Raw genomic sequence first — 14888 nt, 5'->3', positions numbered from 1 at the left:
TAAAATTAATACAAATACAAAAGAGAGAGAGAGAGGAGAGGACCCATTTGGACATAGACGTGAAGAAGTGGTGCTTAAAAAAAAAGCATTTTGTTAATTCAATGCAATAAATGGCGAAAAAATGGTTGTAAATTTTTATTTTCGTACGAGATAGAGAGAGAGAGAGAGAGCAAGGTGGACACAGGCAAAGGATATTTTTTTTATCTAGAATTGATCGAAAATGAAGGAGAATCCGAAAGAGAGAGAGAGAGAGAGAGAGAGAGAGAGAGAGAGAGAATTCCACTCTTCACGATCTTCCTTACACACAAACGCAAACGAACACAAACAAAGGCAGTAACATTCTTATTTAAGACCGCTGGGTAGCTCGTTTGTCGGCACTCTTTGCAAGTAAACACACACACGACACTTCTGCCACAAATCAAGTAAGAAATGTGGTCCACTCGTCAGACGGACAGGAGAAGATTTCAGAGAATGTTTTATTTATTTATGTATATATATTTTTTTTTGTCTATTTATGTTGGTGGTGGGGTGAGTGTGGTGCGTTTGGAGGAGGTGGGATGCTGAAAGCATGGAACCATTTCCTCTTAATTTTTTATTTTAAGCGATGTTTTGTGCTGTTTGGGGTTGGGTATGTGCTAATGATACCTTGGCGTTGGCCAGAAACAAATAATTTTTCCTCATATATTAACTCGTTCTTTCTGGACGTGGGGAACTGTAATATCTTGAACCTTTTTTTTGTTCCTTGTAAGATTTTAGTTTTTGGTGTCTTCTAACAAAAAAACGTTTAATTATATATATCTATATATATATGTATATATATAATAATTATATATATATATAATATATATGTGTGTTTTGTGTGTGTGTGTGTTTGTGTGTGGGTGTGTGGGTGTGCGTGTGTGGGTGTGGCGCGGTTGTGTTGTTGAATCAAACTTCTCCTGTTAAAAATAGGTATACGTCTCAAGTATAAAAGGCCCACTATAATACCTCCCTCGTTTTAAAAAAGCTAAATTGGACTAATATTTGCGGTGAACTTGACCTTGTCCCCCCAACCCCCTTCTCAATTATATAGTCCCTTGGCCTTTGTTAAACCACAGTGTTTTAAATGGTACCTTTTTATTACCTTTATAATATATATTATTATATATGATATATTATAGTATATATATATATATAAATATATATGGTATATTTACCACACACTAAAGTCAAACGCAAGCAATAAAACACATTCGTTTAACAATAAGAAGAACCTGGAAAAGGGGAAGGTGGGGGAAATTGAAATAAAAAAATAAAAAATGACGATCTACAGATCAACGTTGCGAACGTTGGCGGTATGAAAATTGATGCATCCGCCTCTATCCTTCTGTAAAATCCGATAAAAATTAACTTTATAAATAAATAGCATGTAAATGTTGACACATAGGTAAGCTAAATTATAGGATTCCTGAGAAAAAAAAAAAAATATATATAACTTGTCTTTATAAAATTAACTCTGTCTTCCGAGGCTGAAATAAAAGAAATTATTTGCATTGCTTCTTACGAAATATCAATTTGTTCTACGATTTTCAAAACAGAATTGACAGCTAGAGGATAATAACCTACACGAGTTTATTTTCAGTAAGTACAAATAGTATTGACTTTAAATTAAAAACGATAAAAATCGGAGGGTTACGTGCATAGCGACGAACCCTGAACGATTGCACGAGATGATCTGTATACAGAATTGCATGTAAGCGCCGGTAGTGATGTTTATTTTGTTTTTAACAAACCCTTGGGAATGTAGATACTTCTTACAGATTGGGATTTGTTTATTGGTGGCAAATTGTTTTACCTCCCCTTGTTGTATTTTTTAACTTTGACTTACTTGCTTTTAACTTCTTTTTTAACATTTTTTTAATTGAATTAAACTCAGTTTTATCCAAGTAATTCGATAGGAATTGCTTGCAACTATTTATTGAAAATTTTTTCATTTATTTTTCTTTTTCTGCCTGGTTTTTTTTGTTTTTTCCGATTACAGTTAATTTTCCTTCGTTTTTTCCTTTTCCTTTTCCCCCCCTTCCCCCTTTTCCCCCCCCCCCCTCCCAGTACATATTCATTTATGTATTTGATATTTATCGATTCTTGTTTAATTCTATATTATTATAATAATAACAAAAAGAAAAACATGAAAACCCGTGATCCTCACAATAACAACATACCTGACTGAGGTATACACAGATGTTTATGCACGGCGCTTTCAAATTCAGCAAAACGTACGTACTCATATGTTTCATATGTTAATTTATTATCCCTTTTGGTCGTTATTCACGCAGTGAAATATGGCTTTTGGTGCCTTTTAATGAAAACGCTGTCAATGAGGATTTGGACTTGAAAGACAGTGTATTTTAGAAATACTAACTAAACAGAAACATCTGTTTTAATTGAAGCGAAGAGAGAGAGGAGAGGAGAGGGGAGAAGGAGGCGAGAAGAGGAAGAGAGGAAAAGTCCCGAAACAACATACAGACGTAGTTTTGGCAAAATTTCCTTCCCCCTTGCCTATTTCGATTTTAAATTGATTTATAGAAGGTTAAAGTTTAAAACCCCTTGGCGGTCACAAACATCTTTGGTTATTTGACCGCCGTTTGCCCAGTTTCGAAGCAAACAACTTTTGCCAAGCTAAAGCTAAGCAAAGCAGAGCAAAGCAAACAACTTTTGCTAGGCTAAAGCAGTATAATTCAAACAAAGCAAATAACTTTTGACAAGCTAAAGTTAAGCAAAGCAAGCAACTTATGCCAAGCTAAAGCTAAGCTAAGCTAACACCTTGTGCCAGGATAATTCTAAGAAAGCAAATAACTTTTGCCGAGCTAAAGCTAAGCAAAGCTAACACCTTTTGCCTGGATAATTCTAAAAAGAAAGAGTACAACTCCTGGAGCCAAGCGTAAAAGTTAAGCCAAAGCAAGCTTTTGGTTTTTGTGGCAAGGCTAAAGCTAACCAAGGCAAACGTCTTTTGCCGAGCTAAAAAGCTGAGCAAAGCAAGCACCACCTTCTGCCAAGCTAAACAGCTAAAAACGCGAGAAAGAGCCAGCCAAGTCAGCAAGGCGAACGAGCGAGCGCTGCATTTCGTAAGCGCAGAGGATTAGCGTAGCATTGTGTTTAAGAATGGTGGTTTTGGTTTGGAACCGCAGGCTTCGAACCGGAAGTCCGGCGTGTGATAAACCCCGAGACCCCTGGGACCTTAAAGGGAAATTAAGGAAACATGGTTTTCAGAGTCCCCAACTGCAGCAACCTCAGGAGCCCGCGTGTTAGCGTTGATGTACCCTTTGAATTACCAATGGCCGTTAAGATTAATTGCGCTGGTTGGTGGTGCTCCTTCGAGCACCGTGGTAAAAACAGAGAGAGGTAAAGTAATGTAGCTATTGCTTAGAGGAATTGGATGCTAATTCTTTCCAAATTTCCAATTTCTTTTTCCCTTTATTATGCAGTTGACGTTAGTGCATTAGGTAATATCAATTTGAAATATGTTTGGTAAGAGGAGAGACCTCACGAACAGGGTTTATGCATATATAGTTGTGCAAGCTGACCTTTAAACCATATTTCATTTAAAAATGAGGAGAGGAGGAGGAGAGAGATAGCGGAAGAGAAGAGATCGAAAGAGTCAAAGGGTCAAATTCCAAAGTCAAAAAACCTTTATTCCCTTATTTAAAAATGGTTTTCTTGGTCTGCTGATCATTACATATAAAATTTATTTTACATAAAATTTCACAATAATTGGATTGGTAAAATTTTAGGATATTATACATTTTCAAGTAAAAATTTAAGATTTAAGGTTTTGCCTTTAAGTTTCCGCTTTTTGGAATAACTCAGAACTAACATCTTATTACATTTTCCTTAATTTTCCCCAAGAGGTAGTTTATTTTCCTATTATAGTTTCCCAAGCTGGGCCTGGGTACCCTTTTGCCATCCCGAGGCGGTGAAGAAATCTTTTTCGATAGCTGTCTAACATATAGATTTTTCATTCTGTCCTTGTTAAATACCAATTGGGTCCTACAATTACCAACTGTAGGAAATGTTGTAATAGCCCAGTTTGGGAATCCTTTTCCCTTTTCTTCCTCCCCCCCTTTCAAAACTTTTAAAAACCAAAAACAAAAACAAAATCGTTACATACCACTTTTCTTTTAATTTTAATCCCACTTTTAAAAAAAATTGCTGGAGGGTTGGGGTGATGTGATCGGTGTTTTTTTTCCTTTCACCCCTCTTTCTTTTTTTCTCAACCCCAATTAAACGGGCTACTCTACCTGCAAAGAGTTTTGGTGGATTTTTTATTTTTTGGAAGCTTTTTTTTTTTATTTTTTTTTTTTTTTTTTTTTTTTTCCTTTTTTTTTTTTTTTTTTTTTTCCATGTGCATATTCAATTTTTGTTACTTCCCCCATATCTTGAATACAGTAGTTTATTACCCGCTCAGGTGACCAGGTCTTTCCCCACGGAACAATCAGGCTCGGAAAGTAGTATCCGATCGAAAGTAATCTTTTTACTCTACTTAGATTACCTTGAATTGCAACTGACCTTTTCTACTCAGAAGTGTTTCCTACTCAGCTCGTCAATTGTGCGTACTGAATGTCCATATACCTGTCCATGTGGTATACCTATATTTTTTCACAATGTTCGAGCATTTATCTTTACCTTTTTAATCCCCCAATCGACATTTTAATTACAATTGTCCAGTCTGGAATTTTTGCTAATGAATACTGTGGCTAAGTCTACCCACAAACAATGCAACTTGGCTGTTTTTGGGGTGGCATTTGAATAAATAGCCCTTTCCTTTCCTTAGAAAAGGTACTTTTCTTAATTTTTGAGCCATATTAGTTTCAGAAAGATCCTTTTTATTCAAAAGGGCAATCTTCTCCTGAGATTTTCCTAATTGATCAGGGCCGAAAAGAAACTTGGGTGTCATCATGCATATTGAATTAGCACGGCAGTTTTTCTATGTAATTTAAAATCCATATCATTAAACTGTAAAGATTTAAAAACAAGAATTGGGCCTAGGACAGATCCCCTGTGGGACCCACCAAATTCAACCTTTTGTTTTCAATACAAAGAATTTACGTCTCCTAATCTAACTTACCTGACCTCCTATCTCCCACGTAATCTCGAAACCCAAAAGTAGCAATTTGGTGATGTATCCCTTTAAGTATATTTGTTGAACACATTTCCAATCATGGCTTTAACAACACCTATCGAAAAATGCCTTTTTTTTTTGGGGGGATTAGGTACGCATAAAACAAAAAATTTACTATGGAAAAACTTTTTTTCTATCAATAGTTTTTATAAATTTTCATCTGTTAATTTCAATTTCCTCAAAGACTGTTTTCTCTGTTGATAAACCCTTTACGGAAATCCAGTGTTTTGGAGTTGGTTCGCAAATCAAATTATTTTTTTCTAGGATAGTTGCCCATTACTGATTTGCACACAATCTTTTTTCCCATTTAACCTTCGATTAACACCGGAAGGACAGAAACTGGTCCTGTAAGTTTACCAGGGTCCGTCCTTGTCTCCTTTCCTTGTGAAGATGGGTTTCCACGGGAGGGGTTGTTTCCCAAATAGAAAGGGTATTTGTCCCCAGTTTACCAATCGATGTATTTGTTATAATAACCTGTGGATATAATAATGCAAATCTATAAAGGGAATCTTTTAGAAAGCTGGTAGGAATACCAATCCGGTTCCGCCCGTAAGCATTAACTATTATTCAAAATCAAAAGCTCTTAACCCTAACACTGTTAATATTTATTGTTTCTCTTCTATCTGCTGAACTGGTTGAGGTCTAAATAAACAATCTTATATTATTACCAATATTTAGTTTTGAGTGGGTTCTTTATCCATCTTTCATTTTTTTTCTCGTACTTTTTGTAGGGCATTTTCCCTTGCGTTTTAAAAACAAAACAAAAAAAAAAAAAAATAACCATAAGTTATTTTTGTTTTCCCTACAATTAGCAAGTATTATGGTTAAAATTTGATCTGCTCTAAGCTTTTGGGTTTGGGTTGTCGTATTCCAATCTTTTTTATTTGAGTTTCGTAGATACAAGATATTCTTATTCCATAATTTTCCCATGTTTCTTTGGTCGAGATTTACTTTTCCTTGATCTTGTATAGAGATAGTAGGAGGAATTGAACCAATATAATCATTAATTATTTTTGGCCCAAATTATTCTGTGATATTTCACTCATGGGTTCGGTATTGAAAAGGGGTGAATCAAAAAGAAACAGATTCTCCGAAATTTGGCTACTGGTATTATATTTTTGAATTTTTTAATAAATAACTTACAATACATCAACTGGCGAATTTGTTTCTCCAAATCATAAATTGCAAAATCATTAACATATTTCCTTCCCTCATATCCCAACGGTAAATGATACCTTTTGTTCAAAAACAGAAATTCATCGTTAACGGTTACAAATTTTTTAGGAATTGCCTTATTTCATATTCCTTCCTTCAATGCCAGTTAAAATACTTGCTTTCGTAAGCATATACATCTCACATAATTTTATATCCCCTCCTCCCTCGACGTGATCAAGCTGTATCCCTCCCAACGCCTATCATGTCATAATAGTCCTGGGGTCCTCACTACTCCCCTTCGTAAATCTAAAAAAGAAAACAATATTTCCACCGAGGAAATATATACCTTTTCTTACCTAATAGAAGGTAACTTTTTATTAATCAACGTCACGACTCTGTATCTTGATTTCGGCGGAGTCACGTCTCTATACCTCGTCCCCTGTAATTTCCTTCCATTAAATATTCCCTGCTTCGGTAGAGCAGGTTGTTACCAGAACCCCTGGTTCAGTTATTACTTATTTGCCTTCGCTTGAAAACTTAATTTAACCGGGAGGGTTGATTAACATGTATTGGCTCTATACACCATGCATGGGATAGTCGTTGGATTCGTAATTCGAAGTGAAGTTACGATTTCCTGGCGATTTCAAAGTTGTCCCACAGCGAATTCAGAGGGAGTGGGGGTTGGTTTGTTAGGGTGAGAGCTAGACCTCCTCCTTCAACCCCCTCCCCAAGCCAAGGTATGACATAGAGTTAATAAGATATTCTGGAGGATATATCCAAAGCCATGTTTGCTATTTCGTAAGAATGTGCCGATATTTTAACTGAAAAGACGCGTTGCCACTTTGACAAGCCATATTGCAAATGTCATAAGGCAGTTGTAACCATTTTTTTTTTTCTTTTTTCTTTTTACTCGTTCCATTTTTTGCTATTTGCCAGTGATATTTTTTACTGATTTCTTCATGTACAGAAGCACTTATTTACTTAATTTTTGCTATCTTAAGAATGACCGTAATGTTTATGAATCTAAGATAATTTCGTGCTTTATTTAATTTACCTTATGTGACGAAGTTCTTTCAAATCCATTGGTCTCCATTTAAACTTGTCATTATTACTGTGCTCATTCCACGTAAACACTAATGTTACACGTTATAAACTATTAACCTGCTACCTCTCTCTGCACTATTTCCAGAGAAGAGTGACTACATGGAACAGCATGCTGTAAAATGCATAAAATATTACTTTTAAAGATATTTTTTTACCGATTGCAGAAACTGGCTGATCAAACTCGATTTAGTTTTCAGAATCCTGCATAGTGCGTTACTCGACGCAAAGACCCTCGAGTCCCGTCTGTGCAATAAATGAGTCTTTTTTTTTTTTTTTTATACCTATAAAAGATTGTCAACCGTCCTTTGCCACCTCAGCATTATTACACATTGTCTTTCGCTCAAGAGACATGTCGTCCACATTACAGAGCAAAAGTGTAGCTTCATTGTAGGCCATTCTTTGGAGCAAGGAAGACGAATAGCCCGATGGATTTATAGCTCAAAGCTAATAATACTCTGGGGTATCTAATGGACACAATACATCAAGTGGGGGAAGGGAGTGGGAGGGAGAAGAAGGCTCTCGCCATTACTTGGGGGAGCCCCCTTGTGTAGGCTGGGGTAGACTCCCAGGCCTTCCTCCTTCCCATCTCACCACCAGGCCTCCTGCTTCTTCTGGTTGGTTCGCTCGCTTGTATGTATACCTGTTTTCTCCCAACTTTGCACGATTTTATATTGGCTTTTTATACAGATACCTCATTTTAGTAAAAATGTCATTTTTAATTCGATGAATACTCCGTGACTTTCTATGACATATTTATTTGTTAGGCTTCTTCAAAATTCAAGTATACCAGTATCTTTTCTTTAAATTGTCTCTGGGAAAAAGATAATTTGTTCTTGCTCATGTATTTACGTATCACAGTGATAAAATTCATTGTCACATTAGCAAAATTGATCTTCAGTGTACGATAACTCAAAAAAATACATAAGCAATATTTTTTTTCCATTAATTTTTCATATTAAAAATGATTTCAACTGCTAGTAGTAATTAAGCATTTAAACAATTCCATATGCTACTTAAGCGATTAACCGGTCATATCTGCTTATGTGCCAAGTGCAATCTTAGATTTTTTAACATTCCCTGATTATAATTAATATTTTTACCATGTAAATATATAGTTTTAAGACTTTCTAACCCACGTACTGCCAGTTTTCTAGAAGTATATTAAAAATTTTAAAAATCCTTCCCGATAACAAATGTTACTTATAACATTAGAAATAAAATTCACACGTGTAATAATTGAAAATGATCTAAGTATCAATTATAATCAGTATTATAGGTTTGCTGGCAGTACAGGAATGATATTTACTATTTAAGACAGTGGGTCGTGTCACATGTGGCGTGCGGTTCCCGTAGAGTTTTGCCGCCGCGTCTCTTAACTTTTGATACTTAAGATTTCATTTGCCTTATTCGTTAACATACTAACTTTCTGAACACTTAATTCAGTTAGGAAGCAAATTTTAATACAAAAAATCGTAATACATATTACAGATATAAACTTGAATTATAACAATCTTCAAAAAGCCACCAATCTAATACGAAGTTGACAATTTTTGAACAAAATGAATAGCAATAAAACTATGATGGATTTTAACATGCTTTCTTTATTGAGTGCAATTTATATAGATATAGATATATATTTGTGGAGGATATCTTTCAGCATTTAACTTTTTAAATACATTAAAATGTTGCATATAAACTCATAATAAGTTTGGGCAGACTAGATATGGTTCATTGAGATAACAATTGGTTGAAGAAATACTTTTGAGGAAACAGAAAACTATGTAACATTGACATCCCCAGGTCCATATCCCTCATCAGTTTTATGGGAAAACAAACTTTCTCTTTTTTTAGAAAGTGAGTCATCACAATGTAACGCATCTCTTTTACTGTAAGTTAAAGCTTCCATTCAAGTGTTTGAGTTTTTTATACTTGGGTTTTTTGTATGAGTTTTTATAAATAGAAGTTTGTTTCGTTTTCCATCGACTTTGGCATTGTTGCAAGGTCCGTGATCCGACGGTGCATTGTCTGCTGCGATCGACACATTGGAATTATTACCTTGATTGTGGTTAGGTACTGAAAACGTCTCATTATCATCGTTAAAAACTTCAAGGTAAATCAAAACCATAGAAATTCTCTTTAAAAAAACTCTTATATTTCAATAATTAGTCATAAATCCAAATAATTTTCATATACATATTCACCACTGAGAAGAAAAAAATTATTTACAGGATGTATGTACAAACTTAGGCTATCACAGTCAAAAATCAAATAGAATTAAAATTACTGATGCACAAAAATACTCGCCACGAGATCCGAACTTCCGCTTTATTATATTAAGTGACTCTTTCTTTTCTTTCTTTCTCGTTTTTAAAGTTGGGGGCGACGACAGGGGTACAGGGAGATTTTTTTTAATATATATTTTTTTTGGTTGGTTGGTTGGCAGGGTTGAGCGATAATAACTTGTCTTTTGTAGAAGAGATGACGATGAAAACTGACGGCGACTGACAGCGGCGGTGACGTCTATTTCGTAAGGGGGAGTGAAAATTTCAAAGCAACAAAACTTCTTCATCATCGAGAGTTTCCGAGAGGAAATACAACAACAACAACAACGGTGTGTTTTTCGTCTCCGCCATCATCATCACACCGCGCTCTTTCCCCGTCTTGCCTTTTTTTTTTGTGTTTTATTTTCCCTACCCCCAACCACCCGCCAGAACGGGGCGCGTCACTACCGAAGAGTTCTACCACGCCTCTCTTTCCTTCTCTCTCTCTCCTGAAGCAGCAGCAGCAGCAAATCGCACCTCCAGGAGGTGCCCGTAAGTAACTCTCCTCCACATCTCTCTATAAACACTAATTAAGCTGCTGACGTCGGAGCAGATGCTTTGGCACAGACGCCTCAACGGCCGGTCTTTTTAATGATCAATATTTATTATTATATTACTCAACTTTTTACCTTTTTCTTTTGATTATAGCACCTGATATGGGTCACACACTCCCTAAAAATCCCGGACTTTATATATATTTATATAGAATTTTTTTTGTTTTTTTTTAGGTTTTTAACTTATTCCGGGTATAACGGAGAACATCCCTTAGGGCACACATCAGAGAGGCGGCCTTGGGTACAGACCAGCGTAGGGCGACGGGTATCCATGAGGATAAGCTGAAAGGGCGGAGGCGTAGGGAGAAAGCCCAGGCAGCGTTGGTGTGAGGGCGGCTGATGTGGAAAGAGCTGACGGTTTACTGTAGGGGTGGTATCGGGCAGCAGTGAGTGGCGACAGGGCAGGTGGAGGGTAAGGCATGCCAGGCCGATGAAGGGCGGAATGGGCTGAACCAAGGAGGGCGGCGTGGGCGTGAAGGGGATTAGACAGCAGACTCAAAGACGACGAATCTGTGGACATGTTTGTGTGGGTTCTCAGGTGTTGAAGGAGCTCCTCCGAGGTAGAAAATCGCTTGCCACAATAAGTGTCTCCTGCTATCCAGTTGCACACGTATGGTCGAGGGGGACCCGTGAGGAGGGAAGAAGCAGCTGACGGAGAATACAACGAGGCTGCTGCAGCGGCAGCGACTGATGTGGGTGGCAGGATACTGCTTGCAGGCACGAGAGATGAAGGAGGTAAAGAAGACAGTCCGGGGAGAGCACTGAGGGCGGCTTTGGCCTGCTCGCACTGAGTACACGACGGAGGGCACGCACCGCCCGACTGTAGCAGATGGTTGTTTTGCACGGAATAGGGGCACCCTGTGCAGTAAGGGTCGCGACACACAGGCACTACCGCTTCACCGCCTCCGGCCGTTTTAACACGAGTGTAGGTGAGATATGGAGATGCAAGGAGCGACGGAGGTAATCCTGTGGTGGAGGTGAGTCCTGCGGAGGAATAGAGGGCGGCGGCAGCTGCACTTGGGTACACGGAGGCTAAGGAGGATGGCAATCCAGGAAGGCCCAGACCTTGCATGAAACCTGGATGGGCGCCACGAAGGGCTGGATGACTCTCCAGTCCTGGGTATCCATGAGACAGCATTGGGGGGACGCCAGTTCTGTAGGTGCCAAGGGGCACGTCTTTGGGATGGCCAGCGAGCACTTCTAGTCCAGATCTGATGATGGGCGTCGTGGAGGCGGAGGACGTGGCACCTGCCTCGCTGCTTCGTCGCCCACTTTCCTCTTTGGTAGTTCCCGAACTCGAGCCACCTCCGTTGCTGGAGTTGGAGGGTGACCTGGCACTGGAGGGCTGGCTGGAGGGCGTTTTTCTGTCGTGCCCCTTCTCCTCACTACTCGTCGTTTCCTCTGCCATGTTCTTCTTGGTAGCACTCTCGTAGGGCTTGAACGCAGGGGACCTTCGAGTGGCGTCGATGGGAGTAGGGGTCGACTTCTCCTTCTTCTCCTCCTCTTTCTTTTTCTCGTTCGGCAGCGGCTTCGAAGAGTCTGCTCCGATCTGGGAGCATGTTTGCGCTAGCAGCGCAAGTGGAGACTTTTTGGCATCCAGCTGTAAACAACAAAAAAAGAAAAATCGGTTAGGCGTCGTGAAAAAAAATTTAAAAGTAAAAAGTTAAATAAAAACGTAACAGAAATTATTCGCTACTTAAAAAGCAAGCTTTCAAGAATATAATCAAATATATTAACACAAAAGTATTTCGTATGACACTCGTCGAGTTGACGAGAAGTCCACAAAAAAATCAGTCAAGTTCATAAACTTTTCTTACCGTGGTGGGTAATGGAGACAGATAATCCGGTTGTAAATATTGATTACTGCCTGCAGTCAACATCCCCTTAGACTCTAGAACCACCATTAGCACAGTATTTTTGTGAACACTAAATTCTCAAAAAAAATATCAAGCACTTCAGCACATGGAGGGTTACAATTGGCCTCCGAACGCAACGATGTCTCTACTGGTACTGAGGAGGAGGACGGCCGCGTGAGAAGTATTCAGCAGGGGAATGACGTCATGGCCGACACTCATGACGTGTTGGTCGACACACACTACTACTGCCTTGAATACAACGCGCCGTTGCCAGGCGTACGAGTCACAAACAAAGTTATTGCGCTTTCACGCCTTAATCAGATGGATATCCGGATAACCAGTTCACTATTCAACACTCCGATTAATAGATGAATGCCGTGAAAAACGTTAGAGATCGTTGTAAGACTGGTAAAAGAAATTCGATTTCAGCAGATGTATCACAGGAACCCGTACGCCAAAGCTCCCTAGCACACGGAGAGAGCCATCCAACTTGGCCGCCGCCGACTACAAGTCCCCAGCATCACGCCAATAGAAGAAAGCAATGTTAAATCGCTGGCTTTTGATGTGATATGGACGGGAATGTCGGTTTGTTTCATGGTTCTGTGTTATCAATTCAGAAAACAATGAAATTCTATCATGCCTCTGTATGGAATAAAAACTACATTTCCCATTATGCATAAACTTTCCACTTCCACGCTTAAGGCATATTACACTGAGATACTTGACTGTGTAATACAATTCGCCCTTTTTTTAAGAAGAAATCTTATTAAAAAAAAAATCTAAGAAACAAAATAGACATATATCAGATAGAACATTGCCTGAAATTAACACGTCGAAGCAGTAAACAAAACACGAGGCTGCATTCACACTGACGAGTTTGCCGATGAAATTGTGACAAGAAATGTATATATATATATATATATATATATATATATATATATATATATATATATATATATATATATATATATTTAGGCTATTTGCTGCACAATGGTCGCATTCAACATTCAGCAGCTTGGATATCATAACGGTTATATATATGTATGTATAGATATATATATATATTATATATATATATATATATATATATATATCTACAAAATCATATATCTATAGGTGCAGACATTTCTGTAAATGATCTTAGCGTTTTTTAACTCAGTTTCCAACAGATCCGTATTGATGGCATATAATCAGAAAAAAATAATGGCTGGGTAAGACAGGTTTTCATGTCTCTGACTGTCCGTTTGTCTCTCAGATGTGTATTATACCGAATACGAATTCCGTCGGAAACACAGGGCACTGAGTATGACAGGAGCATTTCGGTGGTAATACCAAATATCGCTCGATAAACGAAGGTCTGTCACGCAAAACTCTACGGAATTACCACTCCCGTTTATAACTCACTCTCTCTCTCTCTCTCTCTCTCTCTCTCCTCTCTCTCTATATATGTATATATATATATATATATATATATATATATATATATATATATATATAGTATATATATTATATATATATTATATACGGAAGGATCCACAGTAATACTCTTGTAAATATTTCTACAAATATATTTCGTCTTGTTAAAAAAAAGAGTATTACTGTGGATTCTTCTATTGATAGCTGAGAAGCATAATACGGTGTTTTTATACTTCATTTATATATATATATATATATATACATATATATATATATATATATAATTATATATATATATAGAGAGAGAGAGAGAGAGAGAGAGAGAGAGAGAGAGAGAGAGAGAGAGAGAGAGGGGAAATTCATCAACAATATAAATCCTCTAGAAAATATATATATTTACATATCAATATTTCGCTAGCCACCGCTAACATTATCAAAAGCATGAATTTTCGTATCTATAACAGCCACATTGGCTCCTAAACTTCTGCATTTCATGGGAGGGGTCGAACCTCTGTACTGATGTCATTATTATTATTATTATTATTATTATTATTTTATTATTATTATTATTATTATTAAATATGAGGTAGAACATAAGATTACATCCCTTACCTTGTGAGCGCTCATACGTTATAAATACTGAGTGAGTGAAGTGTTCAAGTCGTATTGGAACGGAACGGGGCGATTGGAGTCCAAAAGAAAAACCCAAAGGAAAAAGTCGATTATATGAGAGAGAGGGAGAGAGAGAGAGAGAGCACCTATGTATATATATGTATGTGTGCCTGCATTTTGTATAGTGTAATATATCTATGTGCTCATATCTTGTGTTTTCAGAGAGAGAGACAGAGAGACAGAGAGAGAGTACCTATGTATTATATGTATGTGAGCGTGCATTTTGTATAGTGTAATATACCTATGTGCTTATATCTTATGTGGCAGAGAGAGAGAGAGAGAGAGAGAAGAGAGAGAGAGAGCGCACCTATGTAGTATATATTTGTGTGTGCCTGCATTTTGTACAGTGTAATATCTCTATGTGCTCTTATCTTATGTATCAGAGAGAGAGAGAGAGAGAGAGAGAGAGAGAGAGAATCTTTTTGTTTCCGTCCCCCCCCCCCCCCCCCCATTTATTTTACCGCTGCTCTTCTGAAGGGGAGTTAAGCCCTTTCACCCTCCTCTGCAGGTTGACGAGTTGTGTGAGGATCTGCTGACGGCCGCTGGTGTTTCGGACGTGACAGGGCTGCTTGTCCGGCACCGCGGGGCGCCTCTGTCTCGATCGCTGGGTGGATTCGGGCAGGCCTTGGCCTCGGCCTCGTCGCTGCACCGA

The 14888-nt window shown here is 38.0% G+C and overlaps 1 protein-coding gene and 1 long non-coding RNA gene across 2 annotated transcripts in view; both read right to left on the bottom strand.

Annotated features, from left to right (window-relative positions):
• Positions 1 to 9000: 9000 nt before the first annotated feature.
• Positions 9001 to 12323, bottom strand: LOC135201743 (zinc finger protein Noc-like). Its single transcript, XM_064230955.1, has 2 exons — positions 12110 to 12323; positions 9001 to 11892 (listed from the first exon to the last, which is right to left on the bottom strand). Exons 1-2 carry the CDS (start codon positions 12194 to 12196, stop codon positions 10516 to 10518), a joined length of 1464 nt encoding a protein of 487 aa, XP_064087025.1. The 5' UTR covers positions 12197 to 12323; the 3' UTR covers positions 9001 to 10515.
• Positions 12324 to 14701: 2378 nt separating this feature from the next.
• LOC135201332 (uncharacterized) overlaps positions 14702 to 14888 on the bottom strand; it is a 324038-nt gene continuing 323851 nt past the window's right edge. The window contains exon 4 of the long non-coding RNA XR_010311501.1: positions 14702 to 14888. This exon is cut by the window's right edge and continues 14 nt beyond it. This is a non-coding gene — a long non-coding RNA (uncharacterized LOC135201332).

Source organism: Macrobrachium nipponense, chromosome 28 (genome assembly GCF_015104395.2).
Source record: "Macrobrachium nipponense isolate FS-2020 chromosome 28, ASM1510439v2, whole genome shotgun sequence".
Taxonomy (NCBI): Eukaryota; Metazoa; Arthropoda; class Malacostraca; order Decapoda; family Palaemonidae; genus Macrobrachium; species Macrobrachium nipponense.
This window is presented reverse-complemented; position numbering and strand designations above follow the sequence as displayed.

Excerpts from the sequence above, each read along its gene's own strand:
- LOC135201743 (XM_064230955.1), bottom strand. The coding sequence starts at position 12,196 with ATGGTGGTTCTAGAGTCTAAGGGGATGTTGACTGCAGGCAGTAATCAA. Across the intron at positions 11,893-12,109 it reads TGTCTCCATTACCCACCACG|CTGGATGCCAAAAAGTCTCC; the intron begins GTAAGAAAAGTT and ends TGTTGTTTACAG.